This window comes from Suricata suricatta, chromosome 5 (assembly GCF_006229205.1).
Source record: "Suricata suricatta isolate VVHF042 chromosome 5, meerkat_22Aug2017_6uvM2_HiC, whole genome shotgun sequence".
In the NCBI taxonomy this organism is placed as follows: domain Eukaryota; kingdom Metazoa; phylum Chordata; class Mammalia; order Carnivora; family Herpestidae; genus Suricata; species Suricata suricatta.
The window spans coordinates 110,710,630-110,727,926 of NC_043704.1; the positions used below are offsets into that span (position 1 = coordinate 110,710,630).

Below are 17,297 nucleotides of genomic sequence, written 5' to 3' on the forward strand. Positions count from 1 at the left end.
TGAAGTTTCATTGTACTTAAAATTTGATCAAACTACATAAAATGTTTTGTAATTCAATTGTGAGTTGATTGGGGGGGTACATTATGATTCATCTTTTTTTAATTCTGAGGCTGGGATTTTCCAGTGTAATTTATCCAGCATCTATTCAAAGATTTGCCTATTGTTTTAAGTGGGGGGAAAAAAGGAAATGCCATAGGTCTCGCTCAGATCTCTTGGCACACAAAACTAGGAACTATGTTAGCCCCTGCTCATTACTTGATTGTGTTTCCATCACACCAACTTTCACATAAGAGCAGGCCTGGTTGCTCTGAGGTTGGTACCCTGTGGCCAGAGGAGGCCAAAGGATACTCATTCTCACCAGGATCTCCTCTACTTCCAGGCCAAGAGGAGTAAATAAAATGACAAAAGTCATTACCAGGTTCTGGTAAAGGATAGGGCTTTCTTTTGTGATTTTAATGCAAATTAACCCATCTACTAAAAAAGAAACCTCTCAGGATCTAGGATGACATGGAAAGAAATATGCTAAGACTAGATTGAAAATTCCAGGTGCTCTCTTTATAATGCACAGGGGTAAACCAGTCCTAGGTTTTTCCTCAACTTTCCCCTAAAGTCAGAATTATGACCATGACTTAGCTTTGTCACCTGAAAAGGACACAAGAAAAAAAGGTGTACCCCACAGCTTTCATGTGCAAAATGATTAATAAATTAATTTCACTAACTTATGCAAACTATAAAGTGCATACAAATGCTATGCAATTATAACACTCATTCTTGAAACAATATTACTGCTGTTTGCGATACTGAACTATAAAAATATATGGTTCAAACTGAAAATTGGCATTTAAAATACCAATAACTCTTGGAAAGAAAATCAGGACGGAACATGACTCACTCACTAGGCGCAACATTCACATTTCGGTCGTTTTGCCAAGGCAATCGTTATATTACTTTGAAGAAAAATAACTTCATGAACTCTAAGTATGATTCTCCAGAGGAAAAAAAAAACCAAAACACAACCCCCCCTTCCCCCAAACCTGATATACAAAACCAGTTGAAATGTAAAGATCTGTCTTCTGAAAGCAGATAGAATGTTAATTTAGTGAAAAGAATGGTCTTTAATGTTTTGGCAAAGTCTTGTCCAGCCCAGAGTAAACATGAAATGAGCAGGCTGGAGTGAATTATTTCACAGTGTACAAAGCAGTTCACATGGGTGCTGCCACAGCAAAGTAAGCGGACATGTATTTGAGGTCGTTTGCATGAGTCAAACTTTGCAATGAGTAACTCACCTAGGAAGATATAAATTATTTATATAATGATCTGCAAAAGAAACGCTCTGAAGTTGTACTAGCTACATTTTAAAAAAGTAGTTCTACGTGGTTCGCTCATTATAGACAAATCTATTCACAGTATGCTCAACTACATTACATGTAAAATCATATGGCAAAAGAAAATGAATTAACACAAAACAGGGAAAATATCCCCCACATGTTTTAAAATGCCCTGCAATTTTCACATTCAAAATTTTATGCATCTAAATCTAAAAAAATATTATATGGAATACTCTTAAGTTACACAAACTGATAATAATTTACTGTATTTTTTACTCTAATAGGAGCAAATTACCACATACTTGAACAAAGTTAAAATAGTTACTATTTCTTTATAATAAATTTGATGTATAATTTACTTGTGCTTTTTGCACCAATTTATAAATACAGTATATGCAATACACAACCAAGACGGACACCAACATTAATAATTAAATTCAAAATAGCAAATACTTACCATACAAAATAAACAGCAAATACACCTTTATGAAAACCAGAGCCTTCTGGACTTGGGGGCCAGATTCTCTGGAAACCACGTCAAGTTTGAGTGCTGTGGAATCTCAGGCCAGCTGTAAGAGCGTTTGTTCTCAAGTTGGTGTTAAGGTTCAGGAGAACCAAGAGTCCTTTTTGCCAAATCTGGCAATAAATAATTGGAACAATTCCACTGTGGTTCGTTCAGGCTTTTAGAATTTTACATGTTGTACCTTCACAAAGACTCTGGTCAATGATCTTGTCACTGAAAACAAACTCGAGTACAGCTACTTCTAACAGGCTTCCACAGACTATAGGGTGGCTCTCAAAGAAGCCAGGGTTTAAGTTCTTGATCTGAGAAATTTGAGTCTAAGCAACAATCTGATTCAGCACCTTTTGACCACAACAAAAGCAAAGAAAAATCCTACATAAATAAGAATGGAGTTTATAAAGTGCTTATGAAATTACAAACATTTCAAATTAGAGCAATGCAAATAGATGTCCATTTCACCATCAAGGGTGAAAGCAGAAGAAATGGATTACTCTCTTGTCAAGATCTGACATACCACTCAAATCAGTAGTTTGGTCCAGCAGTTTGGGGAAAAACAACCCCAAAAAATGAAAACACCAAAAACCTCCCCCCAAAAAACCATCATTAATGAAGAAATAAACCCACCATAATTCATTCTAAGTGATTAAAAAAAAAAAAAAAGCACCAATTTCAAAAGATCTGCTACCACACTCTTCCTGGGATAGCCCCACATGATCCACATTTTTACACCTACTTCAAAGTTGAATGTAACAAAAAAATCCCAAACCACACCTCGTCCTTTTCTCTGTTTAAATGCCTCTATATGACATGTAGCACAAAATATAGGAGAACTTCAAAGAAATAAAAGAACATAGGGACATTTCTAAAGATGCCTGATGCAATAAATTTGATTTTCTATTTTTCAGTGCAAACACAAAACTTTAGGTCTTGTCATCTTCCACATTCAGAAGTGTGATGGATGCCCATAGGGAGTCACTCCTTGCTGTGGCTGGTTACCTAATGAGAAAAATAAATTCAAATAAAATTGCGGATGCAAAGTTATACTACAGACAGATGCTGCCTTCTTGTCACTGTTCTCCATACCAGCCTCAAGAAAAGGGGAACAGGGGTGCCTGGGTGCCTCAGTCGGGAGAGCGTCCAGCTTTGGCTCAGATCATAACCTCACAGTTTGTGGGTTCGAGCCCCGCACCGGGCTCTGTGCTGACAGCTAGCTCAGAGCCTGGAGCCTGCTTCAGATTCTGTGTCTCCTCCTCTCTGACCCTCCACTGCTCATGCTGTCTCTCTCTCTCAAAAATAAATAAAATATTAGAAAAAAATTTTTTAAAAGGCGGGGGAGAGCATACGGGCCAGGGAGTGCATGCTAGCCCAGACACCTGAATGGAAACGTCTAACCACAGCTACGGAATTCATTCCACAGAGGCACTAGCTCTACAGCAGAGTCCTCTGCCTGCCAGCACAAAGCCGAGGGACAGTAACTGGCCCATTTAAAGTTTCCATCTCTGAACTAAGAAACAACTCAATCCTAACATGCAGAAGGACTCTAAGTATTATAAAATATTGAAAGTTCCCAAAACTTTAACACTGACATAATAAGTGAGAAAATTGGTGTGAGATGGGATAATCTTGTGCAAATGGCCATAAGATATATAAAAGAGATGTATACAAGAGGGTATGCATGTGTGAGTGGTTGTGTGTGTTGAATCAAGTATGTGCCTATGCTTCTCTGTACATGTACGCTTGCACACACACACACATAGAAAAAACAAAGAACTGTAGAAACAAAAAACTACAGAGACTTAGAAATAGCTACTGCTGGGGCACCTGGGTGGCTCAGTCGGTTAGATATCCAACTTCTGATTTCGGCCCAGGTCATGATCTCACAGTTCGTGAGTTTGAGCCCTGGATCAGGCTCTGTGCTGATGGTGTGGAGATGTCCTCCCTCTCTCTCTCTCCCCCCCGCTTCAGCCTCCTCTCTCAAAATAAATAAATAAACTTTAAAAAAGAAAAGAAAAAAAAAGAGTAACTGCTTCCATAACTCCAGTGGGACTATTCATATCTAGAGGCCTATTCACATGAGTCAGGATACAAAAGGAACCTTCTGGAGTCGTACAGTCGGAGAGCTGAATAACGGCTCAGCACAGTGGCCATTGTTCAAGAGAGGGGCTGGCCCAGGCTGCAAGGAGACCACGTAAATTCAAGTCCCAGCTCTGCTCCTTTCTGGTAGCTGAATAACTTGGGTCAATGAGTCCATCACCCTCATCCATAACATAGGGATAGTAACACCTAAACTCATGGGGTGGTTTTTAAGGAATTAAGTCAATTAATATATGTAAAGTCACAATGTCTGGGCCCCAAAAAAGGGCTCCATAAATGATGGGTTAAAGATAAAACAAAAACCTCATTTCGTGAGTTTTGGGAAACAGGAATAGGAGTAGACAGGCTCCCAAAATAGGTACTACTGCATAAAAAAAAAAAAAATCACAGGCACTTATTTCTAAAGAGTAGGAAAAAAACCTGAAATATAAGCATGTTGTTTCTGCCTTAAAATTATATTCTCTCTTTAGACTAGTAAAACAGTAAAATTTTAACCACACATTTGTTTAATAGACAACTATTTACACAGTAGTTGGAAAAGAAGACTGATTTAAAAATTTAACAAATGAATTGAGGTTAAAAGAGGCAAATATTTTTAAAGGGGAAAAAAACCCAACGTATTTAAGAGGGGCACTCTTTCCACCAGGGAATCAACATGGACAGGAGCCAGGCAGAAAATTAAGACCCAAACCAAGTTGCCCCTCAGTCATAAACTGACCTTCCTCCTGACAATAGTCTCTCAGAGTCACACAGCTGCCTTTAGGACTAGTTTGTCATTAATCTGTCCTGAAAAGGACACAATCCAAGACCCAGAAAGAAACAGAGCTGGCACTGGAATTTAGACTTAACTTCCAGGCCAATATTCTTTGGATCACAGGGGGCTGGCTCCCTTTTCTAAAAATATTGCCCATCCTGTGATGGCAACACACAGGTGACTCAATTCATGGAAGCACACTGCCAGCATCTGGATGAGGTGTGGTGAAATGCCTTGTTGGAATTGCTGGAGAGGCGCAGCACAATTAAACAAACAAACAAAATTCACGCCAGCAAAGCAGGCAGGGGTTTCTCGTCCCTGTTATCAGGAAGGACAGGATGGGGGACTGGCAAGAACGGTCACGGCCCTGGTGCTGGCCCCCCTCCAGCTCAGACTTTGGGAGGCCACCATACCGCCTTCATCAGCACGCTTGAAGGCATCGGCCAAGTTGTTCTCTGAACCTTCTGGTTTGATATAAAGAGTACCTGCAGTTCCACGTGCGGTCTCTCAAATGCAAAGAAGCATTTCAGATGGAAGCAAGAGGAAAACATCTTCTCTGAACTTGAAAAAAAGATAGGGACTTTTCCGGGGCAAGAAGCATCTAAACCAAACTGAACCCAAAGGAAACATAACAACGGCCTGGACTAAAATGAAGATGAGAATGGTACCGAAGGAAGACAGTGCAGGTCTTGAGGAGCCACCACTCGTGTTTTGCCTGCTTGTTGTTAATGTCCCGGGAGCCATCTGTTCCGTGACGCAGGGGTACTTACTAGAAAGCTGCTTCTGGAGCTGCCGCACGAGGGCGGCCGTCTGTTGCTGCTGCTGGGTCTGCTGCAAGCCTTGCCTGGGGAACTGTAATTGCAACAGAAGATGGAAGAGAAGTCAGCCGGTGGTGCCCGCCCAGACGAGAACACAGCCAGACTCCGGGGCCGATCTGCAACATACCTTTAGCACTTTGAATATCCAGGTGCCGTGCCCAGTGGCAACATACAACTCTTCACCTATGCCCTGATGTGCACCTGGTGAACATCTTGAGTGCCCAGTCCATGCAAAATCCCACTCTCCAGCTGGTTACCCAGCATTTATTTAAAGAGGCTTGAAGAAGGAGACTACTCCGGGGGTGGCCCAGGAGGCCAAATATCCTTATTACCTTACCCTTCAGCGTCTGGCTAGTTACTATTATGATATTTTAAACCATTTTCATTGGATTTATTCAAGCACCACAGGCCGTGCCTTGCACTGACAGAGACAAGGATCTGGTGGGACAGAGCAGCGCCCTCCGTCCAGGACTCACTCGGGACTATGTCTTCCCAGGGGAAGCAGGATGAGGGTCAGCCAGTGTTGCTATTTTCCCTGATACAAAGTGGGAAAACAGCACTTTGCCAACTTTTTTTGAAAAGGGAAACATAAAACAAAATGCCACCTTTCATGATTGTAGAAATGGTAGTAAAACAAAAGGTGGGTTACTTTCCTATTCAGTGGTTTCCATGTTTATTTGGAAATATTACCTTACTTAACCCAACCTAATATGCTACTATGTACTGAGAAATGCTCCAGACATTGGAGGTACACATTAGCCCACTGAAGCCTAATGAGGTAATACCTATCCTCAGTCATTTTTCCAAAGTCCTTGCATTTATGATTTACTATGACACACCGGTAATATACAGACCAACTAGGGCCCAGGACAGACCAACCAGGGCCCAGGACAGTACTCTCTAAATCACTATCTGCAGCAAAACACACAACTAGTCCTATCAGGAAGGATAAATGGAAAGACATTCCTGTCTGGTTAGGTCAGAGTTTACAACCAAATGGGTTCAGGTCAGCTTTTTCTGTTGCATGAGTTATAAATAAAATATCTGTTTCCATTTTAAAGTCAAACTTCAGGGCATCTGGGTAGCTCATTTGGTTAAGTGCCCCACTCCTGATTTTTGGCTCAAGTCCTGATCTCATGGTTCATGAGTTTGAGCAGGACGATGGGCTCTACGCCGAGAGTGTGGGACCTGCTTGGGGTTCTCTCTCACACACTCTCTGCCCCTCCCTCAATTTACTAGCAAGCATTCTCATAAAATAAACTTTAAAAATTAGTAACATAAAATGTCAAAATTCATTTTGAATTTTAGAAATGAATACAAGGGATTGTGAACCTTTATTGCTGTTACTCTAATTTACAGATGAGGAAACTGAGGCTCTAAGGTGTTCTGTCAGTATTGGGGCAAGGAATCAGATAAAGCTTTCTGGATTCAGAACTTATTATTTTAACCACAATCCAGTGCTATCCTTAACTGAGAATATTAGATTCCAAGTATTAATTTATGTGGAAATAATCAGACTCTAAATGGTGGGCTGCAAAGATGTCTAAACTTCTCAGTTGATTAACATATTGAGGTATAATACAGTACATAAATATTTAACATTTATTCATTCAACAGATACTTAGCTGTCTTCTTTTATATTTGTTTAAAGTCTGTCCCAGGGCCACCAGGGTGGCTCAGTCAGTTGAGCCTCTGACTTCAGCTCAGGTCATGATCTCACAGTTTGTGAGTATGAGCCCCACAACGGGCTTACCGATGTCAGTGTAGAGCCCACTTTGGATCCTCTGTTCTCCTCCCTCCCTGCCCCTTCCCTGCTCATGCTCTCCCTCTCTCAAAAATAAACACACATTTAAAAATAATAATAATAATAATAATAAAATCTACTCCAAATAGAGTAACTCATAGAATGAAACATGGTAGTGATCTCCTCGGAGTCGTTACTTGGAGGAGTCTAGACAGTAACTCACACCTGGGAAGCCCGTATGCAGTGGTGTATGGACGTGAGTACACATGCACACACACACACACACACACACACACACACACGCAGGTAGCAGGTGTTCTGCTGGGTTACCTAGGAGATAATTATCCCCCGGGGAACCCCATGACTATGGCGGTATCTGCAGAATCAGGTCCATTTTCATAAAAATACTAAGGCATTGCTGGTTTTTGCTCTCCTTGTCTCACGAATGCACCAACAGTTTTCTGGAGGCTGAATGTGGGGTACTGGTACAAATAGTATGTCTTCCATTTGTTTAAAAAAAATTTAAAAATGTAAATAATGTCATTCTACTATTTTTTTATTTTGAAAAATATCCACATTTTTATCATTAATTCATTTTTCATAAAAGTGTTATTTTTAGGTAATATGTCATGAGAATTTTAGAACATAAATATTTGTTTTAATTTCTAATACAATAAATATTGATAGACACAGAAAACCTCTTTGGGTCCACAGTAATTTTTGAATGAGAACGGGCTCCCAGACCAAAAGCAGGGAGACCAGCTTCCTCAGGACCCCAGAAGGAAGTGGGGGGACAGGTCTCCAGTCCAAAGTGCCCTCAGTTGTAGTGTTTTCCCACATCTATTTCTCTCAAGGCCACTTTAATACTAATTTTAACTTGCTTTCACCTCGTCAGCAGGCAAGAGACCCGACTTACAATCCCCCTGGGCTCTGGAGCACCCTCCACCAGGGAAAGAGAAAGTGTACCTGCTCCCACAGAAACCTCACTGGTGAGCGCTTCAAATCAAGTCACTGAGCTTCTGCAAAAAACCTGCTGAAGAACGTAAAGCCATCAGGGGAAATGTAGAGTCACCCTCCTAGGCTTTTCCCCATTTTTCCTGAATTAGAGTTTCTGGGGCAAATGTGCTAGATATTTGCATTTGCAAATCGTTCCCCTAAGTGGTCTAATGCTTGGCTAGATCTCAGAACCATCCCTGTAGTGCGAACTGGAAATTTTAATTTACCCAAGTGGATCAATACACGTATCAACTGAGGTTTCCTAGAGGTTCTAAAATTCAGTCTGTTGATGTTTAACTATTCATGCTTAACTCTGATAAGTAAAGAGCAAGGAGTTTTCTAGACTCTATCTGGAGAGGAGGTGATCATGGTTTTGCTCACCTCTGCGCCTCCTAGAAACCCTTCCTTCCCCCTTCATCCTATCTGCTCATCCTCCAAAACTCAGCTCAAGTTCCCACCCACTCCCACAGGAATCTGAAGAGTGAACCACTGCTCTTGTATCCCTAGTACAGCAGAGATGCCTTCATGTAGCATATGTGGGGTAGCGGGACAACTGCTTCTCTCCCTACTGTTCTGGATTTTGCTCTTCTTCGGGGCAGTGTGACCCTGTGGCAACCTCAAGTCAAAGCACAGAGCTCAGCAGTGTCGATCGGGTACAGCCAGCTGGCCAACAGGACAGAGGTGCTCTCCACTAAACACATTCTCCGCTGAACTAAAAAAAATTTTTTTAATTCTATTATGATGTATTATGACTAATCCCTAAATCCCTACTTTGACAATACATGCTTATGCAAAAATATTTAGTATTCCTGCACAATCACTGCTAAGGCAAAGTGCATAACTAGCAATTTCTACTTAAATGTCTGAATCATTTTTGTCCCAGGAAAGCTGGCTGCTACTTTTTTTTTTTTTAAATTTTTAAATGTTTTATTTATTTTTGAGAGAGAGAGACAGCATGAACAGGGGACAGTCAGAGAGAGAGGGAGACACAGAATCTGAAGACAGGTTCCAGGCTCTGAGCTATCAGCACAGAGCCCAACGTGGGGCTCGAACCCACAAACCATGAGATCATGACCTGAGCTGAAGTCAGACGCTTAACCAACTAAGCCACCAGGTGCCCCAAAAAGCTGGCTTCTTTAGGTGTGTTTTTGCTGTAGCAGCAGACAGCAATGGGTCATAAGGAGCAGCAGGGCTGAAGAATGAGTGTGGGGCCTTTCTACTGCCTCACAGCCAGTTTAGACATCCTACCTCCTCAACTGTTTTCCTTTCCTTAGGGATGACCCATATATGGGGCTTTTTTTCCTTCATTGCCACAACATTCAACAAACAAGTCAACAACGGTTAACCAAGTCTGGGCATACATTTGGGTTCTAGGAACACCAAAGGGAGTAAAACACAGTGACTGCTTCCTGAGAGCTGCGTTCTAAAACCCGTGGCCACAAATTGGTGAGCAAAAGACAAAGCACTGAGGCAACATTCATTTGAAACCTGTGCTGCCAACTGAGAAAGTCCAGACAGATTTACTGTCCTCTGCTGGACAGAACACAACCTTTGGTCAGTACCAGTTCCAGCACAAGGCTGCCGGCACCGTGGGGGCCCCTCCACTGTGGACCTGGGGAGACGTACACGTGCTCACAGGTTGCCCTTTGCCAGGTGACCCATTCAGAAAGGACCAGGAGCAACAGACTTCAGAGAATCAGACATGCATTTATTTGCCGTTTAGCTAGTAACTTGCATGCAGCCATTTTTTAAAGAATCTGTACAATTTATTAGTGGAAAAAAAAAATCAAACATATCTCTCCAGTTACCAGAAATCTTTCACACACATTTTCCCTATCCTTCATCTAGAAACTACTCCTCCTTTCCCTTCAAAAAGGAAAAGAAAAAAAAAAAACCCAAATTCATGCAGAGAAAGGTAACATGGTTTAATAAATTTCTTTGACCTAATTTTTTCCATTTGAAAAGGAAAATATTATCTGGCTAATTGAGAATTCTAGAGGCATCTGGCTCAATGTCTCTGAATGGAACGTATGCATTTTTAAGGCCATATGACAATTTCACACATGATCTATGGCTACAAACTAACGTAATTATTTAAGTGACTACTGCTGCCATTATGCGTATTTTTATAAGGTGTTATATTCAATTCAATATGACACTAACACAGGATCAATTAATTTTTAAAAGCCAACTTTTTAAAGCTTTTTATTAGCATGTTTTCCAGGTCACCCAAATAGGACACTCTGAGTTTAAGATGAAAAGAAATGACACAGCAGGATGATGTAAAATTTACTTTCTTAAAAGCTAAAAGCAGCTTTAAAGAAAAGATCACTGCCTGTTAACACAGTAAGCCAAGACTTAATTTAATCATCATTAAAAACTTATTAAAGCTATTTTTCAAGTCAGGAACTATAATTTAGAACAAACTAGAGAGGCCAAATATAGTCACCCAGCGAGGGCGCTCAGGCTTTCCTTCCAGGTGCTCTGCCTTCACCAAAGTCAGCAAACGACTTAAACGGATAACAACACAGCCACAGCCACTAAGCTGACCCCACATCTGTAAGCACAGGCGTTTCTAACACTTCCTCTTTTCACAGAGAAGCTCTTTCCCTAATGATGCTTTTTGAAAGAGTACCAATTTCTGTTCTAAGTTAGTTTTGACTCCTAGGTTCACTTTTTCTAGCAGTGACCAACCTGCCTACGTGGGTGTTAACCGTCACTGTGCCACATGTCTGGTGCTGCAGCTGTCAACCAGGGGACAAGTCAGAGAGCAGCCAAACACTCCCACGGCCTTCCCAGGTCGGCCTCACTCAACCTCCCGTCCATCAAGGCTTCCTGAGCTTCTCATGCGCTTCCTGACCTCTGATACAGGCTGAATGATGTCGTCCTGAAAAGCTTTGCTGGAATCGTAACCCTTGGGACCTCAGAACATGACATTATTTGGAGATAGGCTCTTGGCAGAGGTAATTGAGTTAAAATGAGATCATTACGATAGGATCTGATCCAAAGTGACTGGTGTCCTTATAAAGGAGGGAAATTTGGACATAAACATACACAGTGAGAACATCATGAGAGGATCAAGGTAGAGATCTTGTTTGTTTTGACGACCCAAGAAATGCCAAAGACCACCAGCAAACCACCAGATGCTAGGGGGAGATACCTGGAGCAGACTTCTCCCTCATGGCCCATAGAAGGGAGCACCCCTGTGGACACCCTGATCTTGGACTCCGAGCATCCAGGACTGTGAGATAACATATTTCCGTTGGTTAAGCCCCCCAGCTTTGCGGTGCACTGCTTCACGAGCCCTCACCGACAGCTTCTCTAGTACTTCTGCCATGCCGTGCCGCTGCTCAGTGGCTTCTGAGGATGCCTCATTACTGTGCTCACGGGCTCTGGCCCAGTGCCGGCCTCTACCGTGCACAACACATAAGGGCTATCTGAACTGACCTGTGAACGTCACCAGACAGCACTAGGGCAAGTCACAGGGTGGTGGCCGGGCTCCCAATACCACTTCTCTTCTGAGACTGCATGAGTCAGAACTCTGAGTCAGAGCTGGCTTCTCTTCAACGGCCAGCTTACTGCTCAGTCTCCAGCAAAAAAAAAAAACAATATAAAATTTTAAGAAATACAATTTTTTTCTTAATACTGTAGAGGCCTTGTGCTACTGCTGTTTGGGAGATATATAATTAGAGACAACTTTATTCCTATGCTTCTATTTTCCCTTACAGTGCACAACCCGAAAAGTAAAAAATAAAAAAAAAAGTAATAGAATATATATCAAAATATTTTTAGCACCATTACTTTTGAAATTGGAAACCATGTCAATGTTTGGCAGTAGGTGAGGTGTTAAGCAAATACCAGAAGAATATACCTGACTCACTTCACAGCAATATAAGATTACAAACAGGTCGACTATGTTAATAAACTTAAAACTATACAGAAATAAGCCAAATAAAAGTATACTGGAAAAAAATTACATAATGTAAAACTCCAGGTTTGTTGACAATCCTTTTAATACTTCAAATTCTGAACTCTGTCACTCTAAGTGATAGCTTAAATTTCCTAGCCTATCCTGACTTAAAACATACAATATTCCTGCATTTGTACAAGTAACTGCCATCTAGATTTGAATGTAGAGCTCTAAATATAAGACACTGTGCTTCCAAGAGAGCTTTAAAAAAAGACTTCACCTCAAAAGAAAAAAAAAAGGCTGTAAAAAGCTTGCTATGGACTTTAATATTCCTGAAGACTGTTACAATAAAGTTTTTTGTTTGTTTGTTTCTCTGGAATTACTTTACTAGAACGCAGTGGGGAAATATCATGGACCATGCTCAATCTCTAGAATGTATTCATTTTAAGCTAGTGAGTAAAATACAAACTGCTGCGTGTGTCCTTAGGGGTCGAAACTGATTAAGTTTGATACGTATTCTCTACACATAAGTTTATTAAATATTTATGAAACTATTAGATGATTATAGAGGATATTAAATTCCCTTTTACTAGGTATGTTTTAATTCTAGTGGAACATGGGGATAAACTCTCAACTCTGTAAAAGCTGGTCCTCTGCTTTAAATTATAATTAGCAAGTTTAAAGACAACTTCCATCTAGCCCTGTAAATTTAACTTTGTGACAGAATCAAATTTTTTTTTTTTTACCCTACCCAAAATAATCATTACATTTCAGGCACTTGATATCAATATCCATCTGTATTTATATAACACAATACTCTCAGAATAAAAAAAAAATTATGCATTTAATTTTATGTATTTCCTCTGTGCTACATTATAAACCAACCAAAATAATAGGTGGATGTGGGGCGCCTGGGTGGTTGGTTAAACGTCCAACTTCGGCTCAGGTCATGATCTCACCATTTGTGGGTTTTAGCCCTGCATCAGGCTCTGTGCTGACAGATCAGAGTTTGGGGCCTGTGTCGGATTCTGTGTCTCTCCTTCTCTCTCTGACCCTCTCCTGCTCATGCTCTGTCTCTCGATAATAAATAAATGTTAAAAAATATAGAATAACAATAATAATAAGTGGATGAAAGGCCAAAAAGAAAGGGTAATAAAGATGCAGTTATCTGCTTAATTGTAGATGTCCATCTGACTCAGCTTTTTGTCAAAATTATGAACTATTTTATAAGGACACAAGACCACAATTTAAAGTCAACATTTTTGAAAAGTAAAACTCAGTTTTAGGATGACAGTTATACATCTGTGTGGTTAAATATATGTATTTAATTTTTTATTTGTTTTTTTAATGTTTTTATTTATTTTTGAGAGAGAGAGACAGACAGACAGCATGAGCATGGGAGGGTCAGAGAGAGAGGGAGACACAGAATCTGAAGCAGGCTCCAGGGTCTGAGCTGTCAGCACATAGCCTGACATGGGGCTCGAACCCACGAACCGTGAGATCATGACACGAACTGCAAGATCATGACCTGAGCCAAAGTCGAACACCTAACCAACTGAGCCACCTAGATGCCCCTAAATATATGTATTTTAAATATGTGGAAAAATACAGAGATTAAATATTAATTTAAATATATAGATTTAATATAAGATTTTATTCTGAGCCACATATTTCCTATATGTTTATTTACATATAGGAATCCAATGTGCACTATCATACTGTTATATATTCCAAAGGAACTGAAGCAGTTCTACACTTAATGTCTGCTTCTCTGGTACACTAGGTACTATGCAATCATTTCCTTATTAGCAATGGCTAGCCAAAGAAGTTATAATTCTTAAACTAATGGGTTCCTTATAATTGTTAATAAAGTGCTCACTTCTGAATTTGCATGACATGAGTCCTCTGAAAAGCTCTATTATAGTTAACTTCCCCAGTTCTTTACAGAGGCCTCTATTGCTCACATGAGCATTATAGCATAAGAAGTCTTTGCTTTAAATTAGAAAGAAATAAAGGTTAAAAATTTTCCAGGTAGGGGTGCCTGGGTGGCTCAGTCGGTTTAGTGTCCAACTTCTGCTCAGGTCAAGATCTCCACAGTTCATGAATTTGAGCCTGAGCCTGGTTAAGATTCTGTCTCCTTCCTCTTCGCCCCTCCCCTGCACAGGCGCTGTGTGTGTGTGTGTGTGTGTGTGTGTGTGTGTGTCTTTCTCTCTCTCAAGAATAAATATTAAAAAAAAGTTTTTTAAATTTTTTGCCAGGTAAACATCAAATATCCCAAACACTGAATTTGATATAATTTGCAGATGTTACCATTTATTTCTTGGTGTTCTGTCAAAATATGATCAGAATGTTTTGTTGTATTTAGAAACAAAGACAGGGCTACTTTAAGCTGTTTTACTGTCTGATATGGTAAGATACCTGGTAGAAAGTGAATTGTTACGGGGCACCTGGGTGGCTCAGTGCTGACTTCAGCTCAGGTCATGATTTCGCAGTTTGTAGGTTCAAGCCCCAGATCGGGCTCTGTGCTGACAGTTCAGAGCCTGAAGTCTGTCTTCAGATTCTGTGTCTGTCTCTCCCTCTGACCCTCCCCTGCTCGCACTGTCTCGTTCTGTCTCTCAAAAATAAATAAAAAACAAAAAAAGATTTTTTTTAAAAAAAGAAAGTGAATTATTACAGTAGCAAATGTAATCTAATGGATGTCCTATGTAAATGTGGAATACTGGGTGAAGTAGGAGAAGAGTTTAAACTTTCCCGAGTAACCAAAGATGTTAAAATCAAAGTCTCAAATATTAGGCTTCATATTTAAATAATTTTTTAAGTTTATTTATTATTTTGAGAAAGAGAGAGGATGGGGGAAAGATAAAAGGAGAGAGGGAGATGGAGAATTCCAAGTAGGCTCCATGCTGCCAGTGCAGAACCTGATGCAAGGTTCAAACTCACGAACTATGAGATCATGACCCGAGTTGAAACCAATAGCCACCCAGATGCCCTTTGGCTTCATATTTAAAACACAACTTAGGGAAGGGTGTATGGGTGGCTCAGTCAGTGGAGTGTCTGACTCTTGGTTTCAGCTCTGGTCATGATCTTGTAGTTTGTGAGATCGAGCCCTATGTCAAGCTCTGGGCTGACAGTGCAGTCTGCTTAGGATTCTCTCTCTGTCCCTCCCCAACTCGTGGGTGCTCTCTCTCAAAATACAGAAATAAACATTTAAGAGGAAACATAACTTATGGAAATACAGAAAACACTAATAGGGAAGAGGGGAAAGCTCTTACTTAAATAAAACACCAACAGCTACTTGCAGAAAACATAAGAGAGTTATTAGCAAACCACTACTTTCGACTACCACAGTAAAATTTGACCAAGGATAATTTAACAAATGCTAACACGAGTGGATAAAAGTATGCGGGTAAAATAACAATTAGACTGTATCAAGCTATCCCCATAAATTATTTTCAACTACAGAAGAAAAATCAATAACCTGGCAGTGGAGATATCCATCAGAGCACCTAAACACTAATAGCACCAACACCGCATATCCTAATGTGACACCGGAGAAAGATACAGCACCACCTCTGTGACACTCCTCCCAAAAGCGCATGCTCTGAATCTCATCATGAGGAAACATCAGACGGATCAAAAACTGAGTTACACTCTAAAAATTCTATGTACCTCAAAATGTCAGTGTCCTGGACACAAAACAGAAACTGCAAAGACAAAATGAGAGCTGCAGAATCAATCCATATTAAAGGTAATTAAAAATACATGAAAAGTATGATCCTCGACCAGGAAAAAACTAGAGGAAAGAGTATTATTGGTGCAAATGGCAAACTTGCAAAAGATGTATAGATTGTAGTACTGAATTAATGTTTTAATAACTGCATCAAGTTTTAAAGGAGAATATCTTGTTCCTAAAAGACCACAATGAAGGATTCAGAGTAAAGAAGCCCAAGCCTGCAACATACTCCTATGGGAGTGGGTGTGGGTGTGTGCTGGGAGCCACACCGGCCTTGCTGGATGACAGGGTCACAGTAAGGAAATGGCAGACGTTGTACGGTTCCTGCCATGAGAGGTGGAACTGGCATCTCCTTCTGCTACTACTGCTCATGTGAAATTAAGCCTGTTGTTATTGATTAGGCCTCACAATGTTCCAAATCAGGCCGATATTCCCCACACAGTTACCCCATGAGAAAAAGCATATTCCTGCCCCTGCGTAAGGGATTTTAGATCAAAGCGCTGCAGATGTTTGCCAAAAGGCTCTTCTAATGAGCCTTGCAGACCCAAAACATAAGGGGGGGGCTAAGAACACAAGAGTTACAATTAACTCTGGCCCGGAGAAAAAGAGCCTAACTTAGAGATAAGAAACAGACAAGGACCGGACATAAGTTGCTGCATATATTTTTGCTATTAGGGTCACAAATACACTCCCTTGTACTGACTTCAGCTATGAGGATGGATAAAAAAATTAGAAAGCCAGGTGCAAGGTCAACGCACACAGGGCCCCTATTATGCTTACATCAAGGAAAGGGCTTTCTCTAGCAACTTGTTAACAAACATTCTTTCTCTTGCGGTTTATGAGCTAGATAAAATAACTCCCAGCCTATCTATATACAATTTGACCTCTGTTTTAGTGTTAGCATTACTAACTTACTAAAAACATCTTCTTATTCTCCCGATTGTAAAATTTACTTAACTTTACTGTAAGTGCATTACATGACTTGATTATAACTTGTTAATTAAAAACAGAGTTATAATTATTGGCCAAAGACGAACCCGTACAAAGTAAGATAGGTTTGTTGCTTTCTTAACCTTGGGGACTGATGCCAAAAATAAATTGGGATGGTTCTACAAAAATACTTCTGTAAAACTTGTTTCTGTACACCTTTGGTGATTATAGCACCTTATCACTGAGAGTTAGAAACTGTACACAATTTCTATTTTCTGATGTCATGTTATTGCTTAACCAATAAAAAAGACACTAAAGCAGACTGAACAGAGATGCCTGCCTGGTGATGAACAACAAAAAATAAAATATGTGGCTCTCTCATCTCTCTCTCTCGCCGACACCATCTCTCCTTCAGGGGACCCTGGACCTGCTGGAGCTGGACTCTGGCAGCTGTGTGTGTGTGTGTG

The 17,297-nt window shown here is 40.4% G+C and overlaps 1 protein-coding gene across 1 annotated transcript in view; it reads right to left on the reverse strand.

The window, feature by feature from the left end:
• Nucleotides 1-1,091: 1,091 nt before the first annotated feature.
• Nucleotides 1,092-17,297, reverse strand: part of MED12L (mediator complex subunit 12L) — a 320,540-nt gene continuing 304,334 nt past the window's right edge. Inside the window, exons 43-45 of the mRNA XM_029940033.1 lie at nucleotides 5,470-5,551; nucleotides 1,786-2,847; nucleotides 1,092-1,286 (exon numbers count right to left, since the gene is read on the reverse strand). Coding sequence (XP_029795893.1) covers nucleotides 2,795-2,847; nucleotides 5,470-5,551 — 135 coding nt within the window. The 3' untranslated portion in view covers nucleotides 1,092-1,286; nucleotides 1,786-2,794. The remainder of the gene's footprint in view (nucleotides 1,287-1,785; nucleotides 2,848-5,469; nucleotides 5,552-17,297) is intronic.